Raw genomic sequence first — 23,310 nt, 5'->3', positions numbered from 1 at the left:
GTGAGACAGCGAAATTTTTGTAATAACCTTTTCTGTAGAGCCGATTGAGAGCTACAAAAAACGTAATTACAAAAATTTCGCTATCTCCCTTACACTCCGAAAAATTCCTCAAAAACTGGGTCGACCCCTTCGCTACTGAATGAAATTATCTTCCCAAACCCCTTAAATTCTGGACTTGAGCCCCCCATTGGAACCCCCAGCCTTCGCCCTCTCCAGCATCATCACAGACTGTCCGACGCCGAGCACGCCCTTGCCCGCGAGTTCCCTGAGCCCTTGAATCGCCCTGTGGACCTCCCCCTCCTTCAGAATCCCCTCCACCACGCTGGCCCTCTCGCCCTCCCCCAGGAACTGCAGCAGTGCCCCAGCGAAGTGCACCTGCCCAGCCCTGAGGCACCCCCCAACAACCTCCCCGAGCTCAAGTTTGTCGACCACCGGACAGGCGTGGAGCATCCTCAGAGCCTCGACGGACTCCTCCAGGCCCTCGCCACTCCCCAGCCTGGCGAACCCATCAGAGACGACCAGCTGCCAGGCGGAGATGTACCCGGGGTAATTGACGAGTCGATCGACCCCTGCCAGCATCATCAGACTCCTCTTCAGCTCCCTCACGAGGCCCATCCTCACCATTCTCCCCAGGGCCACGTCCAGCAGGTCGAACTCCTCGAGGCCAAAGTCCAGGAAGATCTGGGGGATCAGCCCCAGCGCCCTGGCCACCCCGAACTGGCTGTTCACCAGGACCTGCACGAGCTTCTGCTTGGAGCAGCTCTCGAACCCGCTGACGCTGTAGCCAATCCCCAGCCTCTGGAGCTCCGTCAGGTACTGGAGACTCCTCATGTGCTGGTGGAACTGTTCAGCGTTGATTTTTGTGTAGCTCTGGAGTGTGGCTTCGTCGGTCAGGGCCTGGATCACCCGCAGGGCCCTGAACCTCACCCCGGCGATGTAGTTCTCTCTCTCGTCGAAGGATATGTGCACCAGGTAGTGGATGAACTCGGATTTCCCGGAGACGACGTAGCACGCCCGCAGGAGGTTGTCGTCCGTCCTGAAGGGGTCAGGGTCGGTCGGGGGTGGCTCCTCTCTGAAGACTGCGGTGATGCTGTCGTTCCGGGAGTCCGAGGGCTCCGGCTGCAGCCACTCCTTCAGCAGCTCCCCTCGGATCTTGTGGAGGTTCACGGGGAGGACTTCCCCGAGCGCGTCGACGGTCGAGTTTATGTCCGGTCGGTGTCTTGTGGCACTTCGGTAACGCTGGGGGATCGACTCGTCTTTGTAGAGCGAGATTATTAGCTCTTCGTGACGATCCACCAGGTGCAAGTACCTGGGGAGAGATTCGGGGAGTGAAAAGTCAATTTGAGGGGGGATTATTTTGAATGAGATTATTTTTTATTCTAGGAAGTGGGGTGGAATTCACAAGAATTTCCCGGAAATTTAGGATCCTAGGAACAATAGAAATCTCATGAAATTTCCAATGAATTCTTTTAAAATCCCATGAAATGCAATTAAATTCTATAAAATTCTTTGAAATTCCTCGAAATTAAAAAAAAAACATTTAGAAATTCCCTGAAATCCTATAAACAATAGAATTAAATCTCATGAAATATTCAATGAATTCTTTTAAAATCCCATGAAATGCAATTAAATTCTATAAAATTCTTTGAAATTCCTGGGGATTCCTTAAAGTTTCATAAAATTCCGCGAAATTAAAAAAAAACATTTAGAAATTTGCTGATATCCTATAAACAATAGAATTAAATCCCACGAAATTTCCAATGAATTCTTTTAAAATCCCATGAAATGCAATTAAATTCTATAAAATTCTTTGAAATTCCTGGGGATTCCTTAAAGTTTCATAAAATTCCGCGAAATTAAAAAAAAACATTTAGAAATTTGCTGATATCCTATAAACAATAGAATTAAATCCCACGAAATTTCCAATGAATTCTTTTAAAATCCCATGAAATGCAATTAAATTCTATAAAATTCTTTAAAATTCCTGGGGATTCCTTAAAGTTTCACAAAATTCCTCGAAATAAAAAAAAACATTTAGAAATTCCCTGAAATCCTATAAACAATAGAATTAAATCCCATGAAATATCCAATGAATTCTTTTAAAATCCCATTAAATGCAATTAAATTCTATAAAATTCTTTGAAATTCCTCGAAATTAAAAAAAAACATTTAGAAATTCCCTGAAATCCTATAAACAATAGAATTAAATCCCATGAAATATCCAATGAATTCTTTTAAAATCCCATTAAATGCAATTAAATTCTATAAAATTCTTTGAAATTCCTCGAAATTAAAAAAAAACATTTAGAAATTCCCTGAAATCCTATAAACAATAGAATTAAATCCCATGAAATATCCAATGAATTCTTTTAAAATCCCATTAAATGCAATTAAATTCTATAAAATTCTTTGAAATTCCTCGAAATTAAAAAAAAACATTTAGAAATTCCCTGAAATCCTATAAACAATAGAATTAAATCCCATGAAATATCCAATGAATTCTTTTAAAATCCCATTAAATGCAATTAAATTCTATAAAATTCTTTGAAATTCCTCGAAATTAAAAAAAAACATTTAGAAATTCCCTGAAATCCTATAAACAATAGAATTAAATCCCATGAAATATCCAATGAATTCTTTTAAAATCCCATTAAATGCAATTAAATTCTATAAAATTCTTTGAAATTCCTCGAAATTAAAAAAAAACATTTAGAAATTCCCTGAAATCCTATAAACAATAGAATTAAATCCCATGAAATATCCAATGAATTCTTTTAAAATCCAATTAAATGCAATTAAATTCTATAAAATTCTTTGGAATTCCTGGGGGTTCCTAAAAATTTCACGAAATTCCTCGAAATTCAAAAAAACATTTAGAAATTTCCTGAAATCCAATAAGCAAAGAATTAAATCCCACGAAATATCCACTGAATTCTTTAAAAATCCCCTGAATTGCAATTAAAAATGAAAACGAATTCTCTAAAATTCTTTGAAATCCTGCCAATTCCTAAAAATTGCCGAAAATCCCTCGAGATTAAAAAAAACATTGAAAATCAATCAAATGAATACCGAACCCCCCAAATCAACGACCTTAAAAAAACAATGGCAAAAAAAATTACCTCGGCACCCCCACTCCATGAGAATGAAGAATGTGCTTGGCGGTATTGATGACATACTTCTCCTTGATCCTCGGGAATTTATTCGCGGGATCGGCCTCATCCCCGCACCTCTCCTTCCACTGTTCCATGTACAAAAAGCACTCCTTGGCGGCTGCCACGAGGTCCGCCCCAGGCGGCGTATGATTAACGACGTAGTACAACGACGCGGTGCCATACTTGAGCCTGTCGACGCCCTTCATGCACTCCAGGCACTTCTTGATGTCCCTCAAGAGGCTCGAGTTCCTCGAGTTGATGGACCACGTGCTGCAGAGTCCCCTGGAGGCCTCCCAGGCGTCATTAGTCGAGTTCCTGACAGCCAGAGTACAAATATTCGGAATGGAAATGCTCAGGACGGGGGCGATGCTCAGCCACTTCTCGTACGTCTTGAGGTTGAGCTCAGGCATGATGACCTTGAAGTCGACCCTGGGAAAAAACGGAAGTCTCCACTTGGCGATGGGGGGCAGCTGGGGCTCCTGACACCAGTTCAACCAGGCGTCGGTCTCCACCTCCGTGGGCTTTCCAATCCTCGTGTAATTCTGGAGAAAGCACAGATGACTGATCCAGTCGATCTTATCGTTCATCTCAGCAATCTCCAGGGCTATCAGGAACACCTCGTAGTGGTAAATATTGAAGGACGGAGTTGTCAGGGCCTCCACCAGGTACCTCTTCATGGCGTTCTTGTCTTCGATCTCAGCAGACACCCTCTTGCACTCGACGATCAGCTCCTTCACCTGATTCTCGTCGATCTTCACGTGCCTGGGGCCCTCCTGGGAGTTCACCCTGAACTCCGGCTCCCAGGTGGTGAGGAGAATCTCCAGGTAACTGAGGCAGCAGTCGGTGAAGATGAAACCGAAGTTGGAGCAGAAGTCCCTGAGGAGATTCAGGGTTTCAGGCCTCTTCGACGTCATGATCCTCTTCAGGATGTTCCTCTTGTCCTCGTTGCTGCTCGTCAGGACCTCGCGGTAGGGCACCCCACAGTGGGCCAACCTCTTCGCCCAGTGGTGGAGCAGCCTCGAGGACTTCAGGGTCTCCATCTGGAGGTAGTTCTGCGTCAGCCTGAAGTACTCGTAGCTCAGCTCTTTTATCACTCGATCCCTGCGCTGGTCGGACTCGTACAGCTGTCCGCAGTGCTCCAGCAGCTTCAGGGAGTCCGTCTGGGTCAGGCTGAAGAGGCAGGAGAGCCCCAGCTGGAGGTCGAAGACCATCGAGTCTATCACCTTCTTCAGCATCACTGAGTTGCAGGCGTTCAGGGCCGATCTCATTTCAGAGGATATTTCTTCGTGCTTTGGTGACAGAGAGAATATTTTCAGACAGGCTGACGTCAGGATCTTCAGCACTGCGAAGTCGTGGTGCTCGTTCATGAGCCCTCGAGTCCTCAGGGGAAGACTCCTCCTCAGAAGGACCATCTCCTCGTCTGAATGAGTGTCACTGCGACCGTTTTCCAGGTAAAACGTCAGGGTGAAGAGGTCGTTGAGGTAGGGGACGAGGGCCTCACCGCAGGATATCGAGGCGTCTTTGTAGATCGGGTACAGGGGCGACTCCTGGAGCTCCAGGGTGTGGCCCACCGCTTCGTTGTAGGCGTCGATCTTCATCGAGGACTCGAGGGCTTGAGGTAGAGCCTCCGTTGGGGAACTCACGATGATCCTGGAGACTAGATTCTTCATTGCTCTCGCCAGGGTGGGGTCGTTCTGCCCCTCCAGGATCAGCTGGGAGATCATCCTCAGGGAGAAGTGGCACTCCTCAGGCGTGAGGACCTCCCAGGTGCTCAGGCGATCGATCACGAACTCCTGGAGGACCTTCGCGTCCTTCGTCGCCTCGAAGTACTCGTAGATTCCTGATAATTTCGGGAGGTTCAGCAGATTTGACACTCGCTCCAGGTCCTTCAGGATTTTCTCGCCCCCCAGGGCCTCAGTCTCGATCAACTTCGATATGAACTCCAGCAAAATTTGTTTTTTATTCTCGAAGTAATCACGAATGTTGATCGAGATGTTGAACTCTGTCTTCAGGAAGTAGATGGACCGCAGGTGGGGGATCATCTCCAGGGTGTCGTCGTCCTTTCTCGATAATCGTCGAGAGATTGACCCCAGGATCTCGACGTAGTACCCCAGGCCGTCGTCCCTGAAGTCCCTGAAGTTGTTGAGCCTCCCCTGAAGATCATTGACGATTTGTTTGCAGCAGAAATCCACGACCTCTTCCTCCAGCCCCTCCAGGATCTTCGTGACCTTGTCGAGGTCTCCAGTCCTCAGGTGATGGCTGACACACGCCCCCAGGACCCTCTTCTGCTTGATCTTCTGCTCGTTCTTCGTCAGCTCCAGGAGGTCACTGATCATGCTCTCTCGATCCTCCTTGATGATCCTCTGATGGAGGTTGGGGGACAGCCCCACGTGGGCGAACCCATACTTCTTCATGATTAGTTTAACAGCAACAGAACTGGACTCTATCCTGATCTGCCCCACGAGGGGGTGATCGCACCTGCAGCTCTCCTCAGCGAGGGAAGCGACTGCTGGGGACCAGGGGACAGGCGCCTTCTTGAGGACTTCGAGGGTCTGCTGGAGCCTGTTCTGAATGTTATGGATGTGTCCAATGATGACGGACAGTCGCTTGTCCCAGGGGGCCTTCTCCCACATCCACCAGCCCTTGGACATCTTCAGGGTCTTGGTGACGTACGACGACAGCACCTGATCGTTCTTCAACGAGTGATTCAGCATGTATTGCTGGAGGAAGTTGTTCATCAGGGAGGGGATCTCCTCGATGTGAATTTTGTTCAGAAGAAGGTGGATGACCTCCGCCGGGTCCCCCAGGTACACACCCAAGGGGATGACGATCTTGTACTTGGTCTTGAGGTCCAGCAAATCAGACATCGCCTGGATGAGCAGCTGGAGCTTCTGGAGATGCGAGTTTTTAGTGGCGTATTGCTGGTGAAATTGAAAGCAGATGTTGTACTCCTCGAACTGGAGCATCGAGACGAGTCCATTGGCGAAGTCCAGGCCGATGCTGGGCCAGGACTCTCGATGGTAAATCTCCAGGGATCTGGTTTTCTTGAGGGACCACTGGAGAATGGCTGGGAGACTTGTGGGGATCAGAGCTGTGGCTGAGGGAACGAAGTGGCGGAGCCAGGGCCAGAGGCTGGAGGGCTCCAGGGCCTCTGGGATCGACTCCAGGAGGCCACTGATGCTCCTGGTGGTCATCTGCGGGGAGATTGAGGGGGTGTGCCTGATCCAGATGAGGGCTGCTGCGTCCAACTCCCCCAGGGAGAGGTGCCTCGTGCATTCCTCCAGAAGGTTTGACCTCGAGAATCTGTTCCACTCCTCAATGCTCTCTTCTGGGTGCCCTTCCGGGGATTCTCCAGCGTGAATTATCTCGAAGGTCTCCAGCTTCCTCAACGTCTCACTCACGTGACTCAGGAGTTTGGAGAGGCCCTCCTGCCCCTGGTGGCTCTTCCCCTCGGAGGACCCCATGAACTCCACGATTCTCCTCCTCGCGTAGACGATTAATCTTCTAGTCTCTCTGTAATCCCTCGTCAGGGCGTTCTTGCAGCACTCGTACACGAACTCGACGTCTTTGATCTTATCCAAGGTCTCCAGGAAGACCTCGACGTCGACGAACTCCTCCGCGTGGACAGAAGGCTGGAGCCTCTCCATCAGCATCCTGGCTTCTGCGTGGAACACCATCTCCTCGTTCAATCCAAACTTCTTTGCAAAGTCCCTGGCTTCTGAGAATTTCTGTCTTCTCAGAAGCCTCTGGAGTCGGAAGTCGGGGGAACTCTCCTCGATCGCTTTGATCCTGATGGTGTCGATGACCCCTTGGGGGTTCCTCACCCCCTCCAGGAAGATCAGGTGGTCCACGATGTGGTTCAGGTCCACCAGGTAACAGTCCTTTGGGACGATCATCGAGAACTTCATCTGGAATTTTTTGCCAATTTCAAAAATTAATCCATTTTCATTAAATTATCGATTAATTGAATTGACTTGTTATGCAATTAATTGAACTGTTATTAATTCAATGAATTAATCATTAAAACGATTTTTGATCATTTTTTTACGCTCAACTATTTCAATTAAATGAGTAAGCATTAATTTAATTATTAATTCATTTACTATTAATTAAGTGATTATTAATTATTAATCATTAATAATAATAATGATTAATAATTAATGTAATGTAATGAATTAATAATTACATAAATAATGAACAATTAAATTAAGCCTCAATTAAATTCTTAATCCGTTCAATTTATAATTAAAGTTTAGTGCTATAATTAAAGTTTAATGCACTAATATTTAATCATTAAAACGATTTTAAATAATTTTTTTACGCTCAACTATTTCAATTAAATGAGTAAGCATTAATTTAATTATTAATTCATTTACTATTAATTAAGTGATTATTAATTCTTAATCATTAATAATAATAATGATTAATAATTAATGTAATGAATTAATAATTACATAAATAATGAACAATTAAATTAAGCATCAATTAAATTCTTAATCCGTTCAATTTATAATTAAAGTTTAGTGCTATAATTAAAGTTTAATGCTTACCAATTTAATGAAAATTAAATTTAAAGAAAGAAAATAAAATCATGAGTTTACTGTGTATCGATGGACGAGAAAAGTGATAAATCACCTGAAAGTCAGGGAAGCTCATCAGGTGAAGGGACGTGGTGTCTTCTGAGGGTTTTGGCTTCATCAGGACGAGCATGTGATAGTCATCGGTGGTCTCAGGGATTGTTACAAAGTCCTCGACAGGTCCAGAGTGAATTTTCATGGAGAGAAGGGTCTGCCTGCAGACGAGGGAGAGGGATCCGTCCGTTGTGAGGCAGATGATCCCCGAATAGTTGTCGAAGTGCTGGGATTTTTTGTAGCGATAGGGGATGGATTTCAGGGGACAGGAGACGTTCCTGGGGTGGACGAAGACCTCCTCCCCCAGGGTGACGATGGATTTTGAGGGGCGAGGGCTGGGAATGTCCGAGGCTGACGAAATTGGGGAGATGGTGGACACAATGGAGATGTTGGAGATCTGGGAGTCGATGGAGGATTCGTCCCAGGGATTTATCGACGGGAGTCTCAGGATTTTTCCAGCTGAGGTGACAATCGTCAGGGATATCGTGTCGTCTGCTTCTTCCAGGGACAGGTGGATCACGTTGCCGCAGTTGTATCTCTCAAGGTCGATGCAGAAGAGCTGCTGGGAGCCCCGGGAGAGGTTGAAGCAGTGGACGAGGCCTGTGTCGATGGCTGCGATGAGGAGGTCCGTGGAGGAGAGGCAGTACGAGGTCACTGGGGAGTCGAAACCGATGCTCGTGAGGATCTCCTTGCAGGACTCGTCCCCGAAAATTGTGAGGGAGTTGTCGACGGATATGCAGAGGAACGCGTGGTGGAAGGAGGCGTGAACTTTCGGGGGGAGAACCTGGGGAATTCAATGGGATTCGTCTCAATTTTAACCATTTTCAAGATATTTAGGATTTTTAAACAGTTTAAAAATTGTTTAAAATATTTTTCAACGTCCCTTAATATTCTTCAACAATTTAAAACATTTCAAAACGTTTTAGAATATTGTGAGACGTTTTAAATGATTTTAAAACGTCTTGAAACATTTTCAAATATTTCAAGACATATTTAATTAATTTAAAACATTCCAAAATTGTTTAAAATTCTTCAACATTGTTTAACATGTTTCAGTAGCTTTAATATTCGTTAATATTATCGCCTAGACCCTCTCCTCCCTGACATATCTTCAAAAAAACTAAAAAACAACTTTCACAACAAAAGGAAAAATAAACCACTTTCAATCATTAATTACTCAGCATTGGCAGAGTGAATCCGAGCGATTTTTTTTCATTTTACAGGTATTTTTCTAATCTTCAAAATGAACCATAATTGACCTGAATCGTATCATTAAATCAGCAGTTATTGACGGATTTATGTTGACCATTTGACCTCGCCTGCCCCTAAAAATTCTTTTTCTCTTAATATCTCAAGAAAATATTTTACCTGAGGGTTCTGGTGATCTCGAGGCTCTCGTTGGAGTTCCTCGGGGTCGTCACACTGGATCGTCGCCCGCGTCCAGGTCTCGTAGATGGCTCCATCCTGCTCCGCAACAGTGCGAGCCCCAAAATTCACGGTTTCGTCCTCAGCATCGAACCCTGAGATCACCTTCGTCCAATGCACCATTTTATTCAGCACTTCAAACCACTTTTCACTGATCACTGATTATTCACGACTCCAGGGCATCTTCCGACGATTTCAAACCGATTTTAGGGGCGAACTCCGGAGGATTTGAAGGAGAGAAAAGCCGGACGTTGCTCCAGGTACGTTAGGACTTTCAAACTGTCGCAAACAATGAAGTGGAGCCATCTACGAGGCCTGGACACTTCGGAGGGAACTCCAAGAGACCCCTCAGACTCACAAAAACCCTCGGGTGAAATATTTTCCTGAGGAAATTAAGAGGAAAAAAATTTTTTGAGGCAGGCGAGGTCAAATGGTTCACCTAAACCCGTTAAAATTGATCCAAGCGAAATAATTAATTAACTCAACACCAATTTGAACTGTTGTGTACCATTTTAATTCACTGATTTCACGTCGTGGCGCGACGACGCCCCCTCCCCCTCCGCCAATCAGGTGCCGATCTTTCCTCTGGCGGCGACGACTGACCAATCGGGTCCTTTGGTTTTCAAAAGTGGGAGGTACGAAGGTGCGTGGGGGAGGTAAAGCTATATAAGGCCGTCCAGCACGAATTTATCGTCAGTTTGCGTCAGTCTGCATGTAAATAGACATCTTATCTTAACAGCGATTGTGCTGCCAACACCGTCCTTTTGAGGTTGGAAACTGAATGTGAATATTTTCATTCATTTTTTTTCCTTTTTTTGTGTTGAAGGGTCTCAAAAGTCCATAAATAGTTGGGGGGTTAATTGAGGCTGAAGTTATGACGAATGAAGCACCTGCGATCCAGGAGTTCAAGCTCGATCCTGACTGCGAGCTGCGGTTCGAGGTTGAGAGTAAAAATGACAAGGTGACACTCGAGGTAAACAACAACATCTTTTTACTATTTCATGAAAAACAAATCTTCAAACTGAATTTCTGCATTTGCAGTTTATTCCTCAGTTGATGTTTCTTCAATTATCAATATCTCTCGATTGAGTGAAGCCATTTTAGTGAATTAGCTCTCATTTTGAAGCCTGAAAAAATATCTTTGAAACGAAGAAAAAATAATGTTATTTTACTCTGCCAATTTTGAGTTATTGATGATTGAAAACTGCTCATTTCACCCTTTTCTTACTCGAGGGCAAATTTGATTCTACGTTTTAAGTAAAAATATCTCTGGGAGCAGTAGAGTGAGAGAAAAACGTACAAGAACATTTTTTGTAGAGAATTTAATCCGCCACAAAAAATATATTGTGAAATTTTTCCCTAAACCCACTAGTTCCTGAGATACCCTCAAAAAACAAATCCTGTTTTCCCTCGAAGAGGTGTAAAACCCACGATTATACATAATCGTTACGCCCCTTTGGCCCTACGATGACAATACCTTCGACCTAAAACAAACGAAATGAATAATANTTTTTGAGGCAGGCGAGGTCAAATGGTTCACCTAAACCCGTTAAAATTGATCCAAGCGAAATAATTAATTAACTCAACACCAATTTGAACTGTTGTGTACCATTTTAATTCACTGATTTCACGTCGTGGCGCGACGACGCCCCCTCCCCCTCCGCCAATCAGGTGCCGATCTTTCCTCTGGCGGCGACGACTGACCAATCGGGTCCTTTGGTTTTCAAAAGTGGGAGGTACGAAGGTGCGTGGGGGAGGTAAAGCTATATAAGGCCGTCCAGCACGAATTTATCGTCAGTTTGCGTCAGTCTGCATGTAAATAGACATCTTATCTTAACAGCGATTGTGCTGCCAACACCGTCCTTTTGAGGTTGGAAACTGAATGTGAATATTTTCATTCATTTTTTTTCCTTTTTTTGTGTTGAAGGGTCTCAAAAGTCCATAAATAGTTGGGGGGTTAATTGAGGCTGAAGTTATGACGAATGAAGCACCTGCGATCCAGGAGTTCAAGCTCGATCCTGACTGCGAGCTGCGGTTCGAGGTTGAGAGTAAAAATGACAAGGTGACACTCGAGGTAAACAACAACATCTTTTTACTATTTCATGAAAAACAAATCTTCAAACTGAATTTCTGCATTTGCAGTTTATTCCTCAGTTGATGTTTCTTCAATTATCAATATCTCTCGATTGAGTGAAGCCATTTTAGTGAATTAGCTCTCATTTTGAAGCCTGAAAAAATATCTTTGAAACGAAGAAAAAATAATGTTATTTTACTCTGCCAATTTTGAGTTATTGATGATTGAAAACTGCTCATTTCACCCTTTTCTTACTCGAGGGCAAATTTGATTCTACGTTTTAAGTAAAAATATCTCTGGGAGCAGTAGAGTGAGAGAAAAACGTACAAGAACATTTTTTGTAGAGAATTTAATCCGCCACAAAAAATATATTGTGAAATTTTTCCCTAAACCCACTAGTTCCTGAGATACCCTCAAAAAACAAATCCTGTTTTCCCTCGAAGAGGTGTAAAACCCACGATTATACATAATCGTTACGCCCCTTTGGCCCTACGATGACAATACCTTCGACCTAAAACAAACGAAATGAATAATATAGGGGAGGTTGGGGTAAAACGGACACTTGACTTTTTTTAAAATGTTAATGAGGGTTTGACATGTTGATAAAATTTAATAATTTTTTTTCAACACAAAGAACAATTCGTTCCCTTTGTGACGAGCCTAAACTATCTCAATGGCCCCATTTGTTTCTGAGTTACGAATAATTTAAAAAAAGTAAAGCGTCCATTTTACCCCACCCTCCCCTACTCAAAGAATCCCCTTTTCCCCCCAAATTCAGCTGAAGCTGGGGCTCGCCGAGGTGTTCGGTACCGAGCTCGTGAAAAACAAGAAATACGACTTCGGTTTCGGCGCAAAAGTGGCAGTGTTCACCTGGCAGGGCTGCACCCTGGAGATATCAGGAAAAACCGACGTGAGTTACATCGCCAAAGAGACCCCGATGGGCATCTACCTGAACTGCCACGCAGCGATGGAGCGGATGCGAGACGTCGCCGAGAAGAAGGACTCCAGAGGTCCCATCACGATGATCGTGGGCCCCTCGGACGTTGGGAAGTCCACGCTCTCCAGGATTTTACTGAACTACGCAGTGAGGATGGGGAGACGACCGATCTTCGTGGACCTGGACGTGGGCCAGGGCCACATAGCTGTGCCTGGAACCCTGGGGGCTCTCCTCGTCGAGAGGCCCTCGAACGTCGTCGAGGGATTCTCCCAGCAGGCGCCCCTGGTCTTCCACTTTGGCCACAAAACCCCAAGCGTGAACATTGCCCTTTACAATCTCCTCGTCACGAGATTAGCTGAGGTCTGCTCGGACAGACTGCAGGCGAATAAAAAGGCCAAAGTCTCTGGGATCGTCATCAACACCTGCGGCTGGGTCAAGGGGGGAGGCTACAAGCTGCTGACCCACGCTGCCCAGGCCTTCGAGGTCGACGCCATTCTGGTGCTAGACCAGGAGAGACTGTACAATGAACTCGTCAGGGGAATGCCTGAATTCGTTAAAGTCGTCTTTCTGCCGAAGAGTGGGGGCGTCGTCGAGAGGACCCAGACGATGAGGAGTGAGTCCAGGGACCAGAGGGTCAGGGAGTACTTCTATGGCTCCAAGACCCCGCTGTATCCTCACAGTTTCGAGGTCAAGTGGAGTGAAGCCAGGATTTACAAGATTGGGGCGCCTGTTCTGCCTGCATCCTGCATGCCACTGGGCATGAAGGCTGAGGATAACCTCACGAAACTTGTGGCGGTTACTCCAGGGCCTAGCTTGCTGCATCATCTGCTGTCGGTTTCTTTTGCCGACTCCCCGGAGGACGACGTCGTCCAGACGAATGTCGCTGGATTTGTCTGTGTGTAAGTATGAGGCTTAATCAGGGGATTTTTATTAATTGGGTATTTCAGTAGCGAAAGGGTAAAACCGTACGAGTTAATTGTTAATATTATATACTTATTATATTGGTTTTCAATGAATATCTCGGAATATGAGGGAGATAGCTAAATTTTCGTTATAACCTTTTTTGTAGAGCCGATTGAGAGCTACAACAAATGTAATCACGAAAATTTCGCTATCTCCCTTAGATTTATAAATATTCCTCAAAAACTCAACGGGGATGTAAATCGACTTAATGGTTTTACCACTTCGCTGCTGAATTTTATTAATTCTTGATTAATTGATAATTATTTTGTAATTTTTTGCAGGACAAATGTTGATGTCGACAGGCAAACCATCACCGTCCTCAGCCCACAGCCTCGACCACTGCCGAACACAGTCCTTCTGCTGTCGGATATTCAATTCATGGATAGCCATTGAGGGACTTAATTGTACATATGAATTAATGAATTGTAGATTGTATATGAGAGCCATGGAATCATGAATTTTTGTACCAGGTGAATGCGTTGTTGGCGGCTGTAATTATTGAATGCATCGAGACTTGATTGAGGTGTGGTTTTTTATTTTTTTTAAGCACAAACCTCACGGTTACACAGCTGTACATGCGAAAATAAAAATAAAAGAAGTAAAAACGAAGAAGATATATTTTGTACATTGTGTCGAATATGCAACAGTTTCACAGGCATCGGAATTACATTAGACTTGCAATTAATTATATTTCAGATTAAAAAATTGATGAGAAAATATTTATTGACATCATTCCTTATTTTTTTCAAGTGAATGGATGTACAAATATTTTAATGCCGCAATAAAAATAATTATGTATTTAAAAAAAAAAATATTTTTTATTCTGATGAACGAATACAAAGAAAATGAAATTAAAGCTAATTAATGTGAAAGTCTCCGTGTTTTTTGATTCAATTCATGTCCGGAATTTAATAATGCTATTATCTCCATTTCTTCCCATTATTTCTTCTTCAGATAGTTCGAAGCAACTTGTAACTGCACATTTATGACTCATATTTCCCTGAATTTTTATATTAACAAGAAGTGGAAACGAATGAAATGCATTAAATTCTACTCCTCGAATTGGGAATTCTCATTTCATAAACTTGCAATTAATTACCTTCCAGATAAAAAAATTGACGAGTAAATCTTTACTGACATCACTTCCATTTTTGTCAAGTCAAAATAAAGTAAAAATATTTTAATGACTCAATAAAAATAATTTATTGACATCATTCCGATGTTTTTAAAGTGAAAAGAACGTAAAAATATTTTTTTTTAAATTTTATTCTTATTCTGACGAACGAATATCAAGAAAATGAAATGAAACCTAGTTAATGTGAAAGTCTTCATGTTTTTCAATCCAAAACACCCTCCCCCCTTTCTCTGTACCTCTTTGCATCGGCTAAAACAGAAACACAATTAAATTTCCAAGATGTCGAACATGTGCAGTCAGAATTTTGAAGAAATCACCGAATTGGAGAAGAAATTGCGAGAAATATTGACTGAACTTCAGCTCAAGACGGTAAATAACAATGAAAAGAAGTCCATTAATCATCGAATTAATAATCAAATTGAGTCTGATGACTCAATTTATCCCTTAAACAATTAGCAAGTGTAATTGATCGATAGGAGACCCTTGAGAAGTCCCAGGAGCAGTTGTTCGAGGCGCAGAATCTCAACGTTCACCTGCAGATTCTCCTCGACAATGAGAAACGAAGCTCCGGGCAGATGCTGCAGGAGGTCCAGTCTGCGGTGGAGGTGATCCGGCGCCTGGAGGACGAGAAAATCAGGGGACAGACGGACAGGGCTCGGCTGGAGATCAACTGGAACACGGCGCAGGCCGAGAGGGTCTTCTTGATGGATCAGGCGAAGAGACTGAAGATGGAGAACATGGAGCTGAGGAGGAGGAATGAGGTCCTGGAGGCGAGGGTCCAGGAGGGGACGTTGAGGGAGAAGAAGGTCGAGGCGAGGGTCGAGGGCCTGAAACAGCAGGTCACCGCCATACAGGCCGTCATGAAGAGGTGGGGCAGGACGGACAATGAATTTTTTTTAATTAATTGCATTTTCAACGAAATGGAATAATTCTTACATCGGAATTATTCCAATCGTTTCCATTCATCTTCAAAAAACTACCACTTCCTCAGGTATTAACAGTCATTAATATTTTTAGAATAATTGTTTTTTGGTAGAAAATACAATTATTTCTCTTTATGACGACCCTCAGCTCAATTAATGATTTGGTCTTAATTCTGAAGACTGAAGAATATTTTTAAAAAATTGTATTTATTGTTGAGGAATGAAAGTTAACGATTTTTTTTTGTAAAACGTCATGAGCTGGGGGAAATGGACAATTGAATATTTTTTAATTCATTGCAATTTGAACGAAATGGAATAATTGTTTTTTTGGTAGAAAATACAATTATTTCTCTTCGTGACAACCCTCAGCTCAATTAATGATTTGTTCTCAATTCTGAAGATTGAAGAATATTTTAAAAAAATTGTATTTATTGTTGAGGGATGAAAATTAACGATTTTGTTCGTAAAACGTCATGAGGAACTGGGGTAAAATGGGCAATGAAATCTTTTTAACTCATTGAATTTTCAACGAAATGGAATAGTTATTTTTTTGTAGAAATCGCAATGAGGATTGAAGAACAGTAAAAAAAAATCATTTTCCGTTGAGCAATAAAAATGAATGACTTTTTTTTAGTAATTTGGACAAATTGAAGGGAGAGCAGAAGCAGTTGTTCACGTCGTTCCAAGACCTTGCGAAGATCCATTCTAGGATTGAAAACGTCAGTCGAGTTGTTTTGGTGAACACCCAGAGGGATAAGAGGGAGATTCAGGAGCTGAGGGAGAAGCTTAAGGTGATGGAGATGCTCCAATCTGTGGAGACAATCCCCGATATTCCCAATGTGAGTCTTGCGATTGATTCATCTCGATAATTGGCAATATCTCGAAAATTACTGGGTTTATCGAAAAATGTTAGAAGAACTTTTTTTAGAGCTTGAAATTTCCTACAAAAAAACTCTACTGACATTTTCCCCTAAACCCACTCATCGCTGAGATAATTCAGCAATTAGAACGGATGAGGAAGTGAAATTTACCAAGTTCATGAAGTTTTTTGGGAATGATTTTTAGATCGAAGCAGAATTGACTGAACTCTCTGAGAAATTCCGTGTAAATCCGGAGATTGACGAGAAGCTGACAGAGCTCTGCACAAAAATGTCCTCCACCTGCCTGGCCCAAGCCCAAGCCGCCAAAACCCCATAAATAAACACAAAGTGACACACAAATGAGGTAATGATCAACACAGACGTTAATAGGATTAATATAAAATGTATTATAATAGTCGTCGTTTCGCATATCTGAGTTGATGAAACAAATACCAATATTCGGGTTTAAATAACCCCAGAATCATCGAGTGAACCCGTGAACAATGAGCAAAATCAAGTGAACAAATCACTCGTTTGCAAAATGCAACGTGGTTACAAAATTAAACATTATCAAACATTATTAAACATGAAAAAATGTTATTCTTGTCTCTCGTGAGATTTTGCGAGCATCACAATCATTATTTTCAGTTTGTTTTCGTAGTGAAAAAGCTAGTTTCGGTTTTATTATGAACATAAGGAGAGAAATCCCGGCCTTAAATTATTCTCTACATGCCAAGTATCATTATTCACCTATAACTCTCGATACACGTGCTATTAAATGAAGGGAATATTAGAACTGAGTGAGGGAGTGGAAAAATATGCAAAATAATTTCATTACTTTGCGAACATCTCGGAAGCCGTTAGGTTTAGAGAGAAATGTCGCTGATAATTTTTTGTAGGAAATTTTATTCCCCATAAAAAATATCTTATGACATTTTCTCATGAAATGATTCATTGACGAGATAATTACCGAAATAGCAGAGGCATCGTTTTTTTTATTTTTCAATTAACGTTGTAATTACCCCACAATGAGTAGATTTAGCAAAAAATGTCAAAAAACCTTTTTTGGTCGAAATTTTCTCTGAAATCCACTCATCACTGAGACATTTACAGACATTTCAATCATTTTAATTTCGTTGTTATTTTAATAATCATCACCTCCGGCTAAAAATGTCAGCCAGCATTTCCCCTCGCCCTTAATATCTACGACATAGTGTGAACACTTCACCACTCCCTCCCTCAACGAATCTCCTACAACAGAGTGATGTCGATTGAATCGCAAAGGAAGAATTAATTGCGTAAAACTCATTCACTCCTCATTCCCCCCAAAAAAATGTAGTCAATCGATCGATTAAAACTGCCGCAGTCATGATTGTACTATCGAATGAGCGAATAAGTTCATCCCACCGTCATTAATTATTTTCCTTATCACCGTAATGCAAATACATAATTAACAGCTAGATTAATAAAAAGAGTACTGTGCAAGAGTGGATTTGGTCAACGGCAACCATCTTCCCCCTGTGTTCCCGTTATTAATTACCTTCATCATAATTTCTTAGAGAATAATAACTGAACCAATTGAAGTTGTTGTTTTTTTTCCTCATTTTGTTATTTTTAAAATAAATTTGTTGAAATAAAATCAAATCTCGTCGAGATGTTTTTGTTTGTTTTTCACTTGAATCGTTGAATACTAGGTATGCATCGATGAACATTCGGTTGTGATGCAATTTTTGTATCTTCGATTGTCGATGGCGACGTGTAAAAAAATCTTTTACGATTGTAAAGGGCAGACAGTGCAGACTTTATGGTGATGGGTCAAAGTATAGTACATCTTGCTAGCCAATTTGGTGGCTTTCTCGCTGGTTCAGATGCTTTAAGTTGATTTCCACCTGTTTTTGGTGGATTTGATGCCTCCTAGAGAACAACAACGAGCTCATTAATTTATTTATTTAACGATTCAGATTTTTTTAAAGAGAAAACTAAATTAAAATTGGCAAAAATGGGAAATTATTGTGAAAAATGGAATTATGAAAGATTGTTAATGAGTTTCTGCAGGAAGCGAAAACCCCAGAATGACAATAATTAATCAATTAAATAATTAATTGACTAATTTAGTCATTAATTTTTGATTAATTGATTCTTCAAAGTGGAAAACTGGAATAAATAAATCGAAATAAAAGTAAAATAATCATGTAAAAAAATAAAAGAATGAAAAAAGAAAATGAAGATGAAATGGACAGAAAATTAGAATAACGAAAAATTTTGTCAGTAAAGATTGTCAATGAGCAAAAGCAGAAAAAATCATTCACGAAAGCATATCAGTACTGAACGAACTAAATTTTAAAAAAAGAATTCTCATTTTCGATTAATTAATTAGACCAGAAATTCGTCATGCAAATCAACAAAACCAATTAGCGAGTACAATTTTACCTTCTTCCGATACAGAACCCGCACCACAAAGAGATAAAGACATGAGGGACAAAGAAACAAATAAGATCACATTAGTAATTACGATTAACAAGAACAGTTGGACTGAGTCGTGAAAGGAGAAGAATCAAACGAGTCATTTCGCAAAAAAACATGTCGAGAGATTATATTTCCATAGAATAATTAATTCCCACGCTAATTGGAACGATTAAGTGATCACATTTTCGTAATTATCTCAAAAACGAGTGATTTTGCCAAAAAATGTCATAAAATATTTTTTCTAGGGGATGAAATTTCCCACAAAAAATGTTTCAACACATTTTTCTCTAAACCTCTTCATTTCGAAGATATCCCCAAAGGAAAATCTCTCGACCTTTTCTCCTTTCACTCCTGACATTTCCTGTGATCTAATCTAATGCATCGTGATAAGCAGAATATTTCCGTTGAATAATTCATGATGATTTCGTAATCTCACCAGTTTCTTCTCCATTTTGGTCTTGATGTCTCTAGCCAGGGTGTAAAAGGCCTCCTCAACGTTGATACTGGACTTGGCCGATGTCTCCATGAATTTAATACCATATTCAACAGCTAATTGCTCACCCCTCTCCTTCGACACTTGTCTCCTGTCCGACAGTTCACATTTGTTACCTAGCAGCATCTTCTCAACGTCCGCCGATGCATTCTCCTCGATGTTGCGAATCCAATTTTTTATATTCTCAAAACTCTTGTCGTTTGTTACGTCGTAGACGAGCATTATGCCCATTGCGCCGCGATAGTAGGCTGTTGTGATTGTACGAAACCTCTCTTGACCAGCAGTGTCCCTAAAATTTATCAGGAATAATCTTCAAGTCCCACAAAAAAAATATTTCATAAAAAGAGTTCACTAATTTCTCCTTTTCTTGATTGAATCAACAGTTGCGAGAGGGTTTCTCTAATTAGTGGAAGATAATGGGAGTAATTACCATATCTGTAGCTTTATTTTCTTCCCATCTAGCTCAATTGTGCGTATCTTAAAGTCAATACCTAGAAATTGAAATTAATTTCAGATAAATTAACTCCAAATGATGAAATCAAACAAAATTATTAGTTTAACATAATTAATATCGCAGGATTCACTTCAAATAATCGAAAAAATCTTGAATTATTTTGAGTTTTATTTTTCTTCCTTGTAAAAAACACGCATTATTCAACCCATGCTGCCCCACAGGCCCTGCAAAAACCAGAATATTATTCCCAAAAGTTTAATAAAGGAGAAAATTCCCAGGAATTGAAGTGAATTTTAAATAAATTGCTTAATGGAGTTGATAATTATGGGAATATCCCAGGAATTAATGAGTTTACGAGAAAATGTGGAACGATTTTTTCGAGTGAATTTAATTCTCTCATAAATTTTTCCCTGTTGTCAGATTATTTTGGAATCGATTGTTTTCGATCCCCAAATTATGCAGAAGTAGGCGAACATTTTTCGTAAGGAATAATTGGAAAAAAGTGTATGACAATGTCTTGGTTCTGAAATGATGCATCAGAGGTAGAAAAAATCAAGTCATCCAACGAAATGATTTTAAATCATCTTGAATCGCAGTTTCAAGTTGACAACAACTGCAATTCAGTGTCTAAATTTAGAATCTTTCGAAAGAACTCAAATCATGAGACAACTGTCACGTTACGGAGTCATCAAACCCTCAATGTCCGTCGGATGAATAATAATCCATGCCAATAAATATTATTGACGGTGAATACGTCAAAAATCTGGGGAAATTCACTAAAATCAGATGAATTGAAAAATTCTCTTCATTTAACGGGTAATTATCTCGGTAATGAGTGGTTTTAGAGAAAAATGTCAATAGACTTTTTTTCCAGGGAATTAAATTTCCTACAGAAAAGTTCCTGCGATTTTTCTCTCTAAAACCACTCATTACCGAGAAAATCACAGATTCCCAAAACTAAGAGAACAAAAAAATCAAATAAATAGAAAAAAAATTATTAAATTTGTAATTATCTCTGTAATGAGTAAATTTGGGGAAAAATGTCAAAAAATATGTTTTCCAGAGAATGAAATTTCCCACAGAAAAGTTTCTGCGATTTTTCTCTCTAAAACCACTCCTTACCGAGATAATTGCAGCTTCATCAGAATGAAAAAAACAGAGTTGGAATGTAAAAAAGAAAAAAAACTAATTTAGACTCCGAGAATCTTTTCAATAATTAATTCCCCCATCACAGGTTAGGTCTCCCATGACACTGTGTTCATTGAGCCCCGAGAACCGAAAAAAAATCCTACAAAGTCGTCTTTGTCCTCCGGCGATTCCCTCATTTCCTCATGAACGTAAAAAACTCGAAGAATCTTCTCCACGGCGCGCCCAGCCTCTCTCATCATCCTATCCCCCCATTCTAGTCTCCCGGAGATAAAGAGGATGACTAATGACAGTCACCGACAATTATCGCCTGAGAACCCCTCGAAAAATCCCGAGAATCTCTATCAAAGCAGAAAATTCCCTCGAAATGGGGAACATTATTAATTAAAAATCATCGATTGCTGCGAAACTACTGCAGATAATTAAAAAAAATTGGATTATCTGAAAACCCTATTCCTGCTCCTTGAAAATCACACATTACTTATCCCATTTTGCCCCACAGATCCTGATATATCACCAATTTTACAAATAAAAAAAAGTAAAAGTTGAAAAAAATGAATAAAAAATTGTAAAAAATCATTAATATTAGCGGAACTGGGGGAGATGAATGAAAAAATTTTGACATTTTGAATGTGGATTTTGACTCTTCGAAATGGTTCGTAATTCAGCCCATTTTGCCCCGTATTCCTCAAAATATCCCCGATTTTAACACCTAATTCTATTTTAAAGGAGCAAATGAACAAAATAATGACTTAAAAATTATTAATATCATGAAATTGACTGAAATAATGAGAAAATGCTGGATCGTTCAACCCATTCTGCTCGCGTATTCTCAAAAATATGCGCAAAAACCCCTAAAAAGCGAAAACTTTATGAAATATCTTCTCAAAACTCATCCACCTCCCCAAAACATGAGTAAATAATTCCAAAAAAATTCACACCACTTCCAAACCTTCAGTTCTCTCGAAAATACCCTCCCAAAAATCCCATTCTGCCCCACAGATCCTTAAAAATTAGTAATTTCCCGAATAAAGTCTAAAATAAATAAAAAAAACTTCCAGTCGGAAGCAAAAATTGAATAAAATTCCCCAAAAAAAAAATTCCCATAGAATTGCAAAAAATATCCACAAGAACTTCTCCAAAAAACCTAAAAACATCTCTGAAATGTCCTCTTCAACCCCCTCCCCCCCTGGACATAAAGCCAACAATTTCCCTCCCCTTTCCCCATCCCCAAACCCCAAAAAAACACCAATAATTTATGTAAACGTGGTATAAAATAAAATTCAAAAAAAATTAATAGGGGAGGGTGGGGTAAAATGGACACTAGACTTTTTTAAAATTATTCATAACTCAGAAACAAATTGATCAATTGAGCTCAGTTTAGGCTCCTCACAAAGGGAAAGAATTGTTCTTTGTATTGAAAAAAAAAAATTAAATTGTATCAACATTTCAACCCCTCATCAACATTTTAAAAAAAGTCAAAAGTGTCCGTTGTACCCCAACCTCCCCTGCAGTAAACAAAAGAATAAAATAAGATTCCCCAAAATAAATAATTCCCATAAATTGCCAAGAATATCCCGAAAAACCTCTCCACCCCATCGACACCCCCTCCCCCTAGCCGCCGAGACAACAATTTCCCTCCCCTTTCCCCATCCCCAGACCCCAAATAACTCACCAATAGTCGATATAAACGTGGTGTTGAAAGCATCCTCGGAGAACCTGAACAAAACACAAGTTTTCCCGACTCCAGAGTCTCCAATCAGCAACAACTTAAACAAGTAGTCATAGGTCTTTGCCATTATCCTCAAATACCTCCCCAAACCTTCCCAAAAAACGGTCCTCTCTTCCTCGTAAATCTCACCACCAAAATCGTATTGTTAAAAACCTATAAAAAGAAACGAATCCAATTGGTAACCTCAATATCGTCACTGCACTTTCAATCGCACTTTGACACTCAACGTGGAGGGAGGGACTGTCCCGGATGCAACGTGTCGGGTATTATTTGCTTTTCGACTACCTCTGATGACCTGTTGTGATGACTGATGTCTTTATGTCGACGTCAATGTCGCATTTGTCGGGGACGTTTGTTGAAAAATTTCTCGTCTTTCTGTTCTGTTCGTTCTGTTCTTCTGGGGATAAAAAAAATTATGAATGATCGGACGAGTCGAGGAATTCGGAGCAGCTGGCACCTGCTGTCTCGATCATGAACTCCTCGTGACGGTTAGCAATGATGAGGGATTAATTGGGAATTAATTGGGGAGGGGAACACTCACTCACTTGTGGATTTCGGTCAACTATTTTGCTCTTTCGTCGGTTATTTTCATTTTTTTTGACACTGGAGGGATCGCACGGGGACGATGGGGATGGGAGGAACCTTGACTCCTATTTCCACCAATGATGTCATAGGAGGCACTGAGTGACGGGGGGATGACTAATTGTTGTAGAAGATTGGAGTGATTGGGCGTTCTGGGAGTTCTGGGATTCTTCTGGGAAACTGGGATTTTTCTCGCGAATTTTTAGGCTCTCGAGGACAATTTGGGGTTTTTATGAGAAGGGGGAGAGGGAAAAAACATTTTAATTGAGGGGGCGAGGGGGTATGGGGTGGGGAATTTTTATCGCTTCATGAAAACACTGGAGAGGTTTATTTGAAT

General features: G+C 41.1%; 3 protein-coding genes across 11 annotated transcripts; 1 reads left to right on the top strand and 2 right to left on the bottom strand.

Annotated features, from left to right (window-relative positions):
- Nucleotides 1-79: 79 nt before the first annotated feature.
- LOC107043262 (kinetochore-associated protein 1) lies at nucleotides 80-9,482 on the bottom strand. Its single transcript, XM_015264670.2, has 4 exons — nucleotides 9,152-9,482; nucleotides 7,788-8,567; nucleotides 3,120-7,060; nucleotides 80-1,309 (listed from the first exon to the last, which is right to left on the bottom strand). The coding sequence occupies exons 1-4, from the start codon at nucleotides 9,329-9,331 to the stop codon at nucleotides 163-165; spliced, it is 6,048 nt and encodes a 2,015-aa protein (XP_015120156.1). The 5' UTR covers nucleotides 9,332-9,482; the 3' UTR covers nucleotides 80-162.
- Nucleotides 9,483-10,954: 1,472 nt separating this feature from the next.
- LOC107043263 (protein CLP1 homolog) lies at nucleotides 10,955-14,033 on the top strand. Its single transcript, XM_015264671.2, has 4 exons — nucleotides 10,955-11,023; nucleotides 11,136-11,282; nucleotides 12,061-13,118; nucleotides 13,464-14,033. The coding sequence occupies exons 2-4, from the start codon at nucleotides 11,184-11,186 to the stop codon at nucleotides 13,573-13,575; spliced, it is 1,269 nt and encodes a 422-aa protein (XP_015120157.1). The 5' UTR covers nucleotides 10,955-11,023; nucleotides 11,136-11,183; the 3' UTR covers nucleotides 13,576-14,033.
- Nucleotides 14,034-16,483: 2,450 nt separating this feature from the next.
- On the bottom strand, nucleotides 16,484-23,198 carry LOC107043267 (ras-related protein Rab-8A). Of its 9 annotated transcripts, none has more exons than XM_015264684.2 (6): nucleotides 22,933-23,198; nucleotides 22,335-22,544; nucleotides 19,490-19,550; nucleotides 19,003-19,348; nucleotides 18,531-18,533; nucleotides 16,484-18,014 (listed from the first exon to the last, which is right to left on the bottom strand). In XM_015264684.2, the coding sequence occupies exons 2-6, from the start codon at nucleotides 22,456-22,458 to the stop codon at nucleotides 17,916-17,918; spliced, it is 633 nt and encodes a 210-aa protein (XP_015120170.1). In that variant the 5' UTR covers nucleotides 22,459-22,544; nucleotides 22,933-23,198; the 3' UTR covers nucleotides 16,484-17,915. The 9 variants fall into 9 exon arrangements, with proteins under 9 accessions (XP_015120170.1, XP_015120164.1, XP_015120169.1 ...); XM_015264678.2 differs by having other exon boundaries at nucleotides 22,335-22,788; nucleotides 22,937-23,198; XM_015264683.2 differs by having other exon boundaries at nucleotides 22,937-23,198.
- Nucleotides 23,199-23,310: the final 112 nt, after the last annotated feature.

Source organism: Diachasma alloeum, unplaced genomic scaffold (assembly GCF_001412515.2).
Source record: "Diachasma alloeum isolate Michigan unplaced genomic scaffold, Dall2.0 Dall_scaffold_00557, whole genome shotgun sequence".
NCBI lineage: Eukaryota > Metazoa > Arthropoda > Insecta > Hymenoptera > Braconidae > Diachasma > Diachasma alloeum.
Note: the sequence above shows the minus strand (reverse complement) of the source record. Positions and strands in the feature narration are given on the sequence as shown.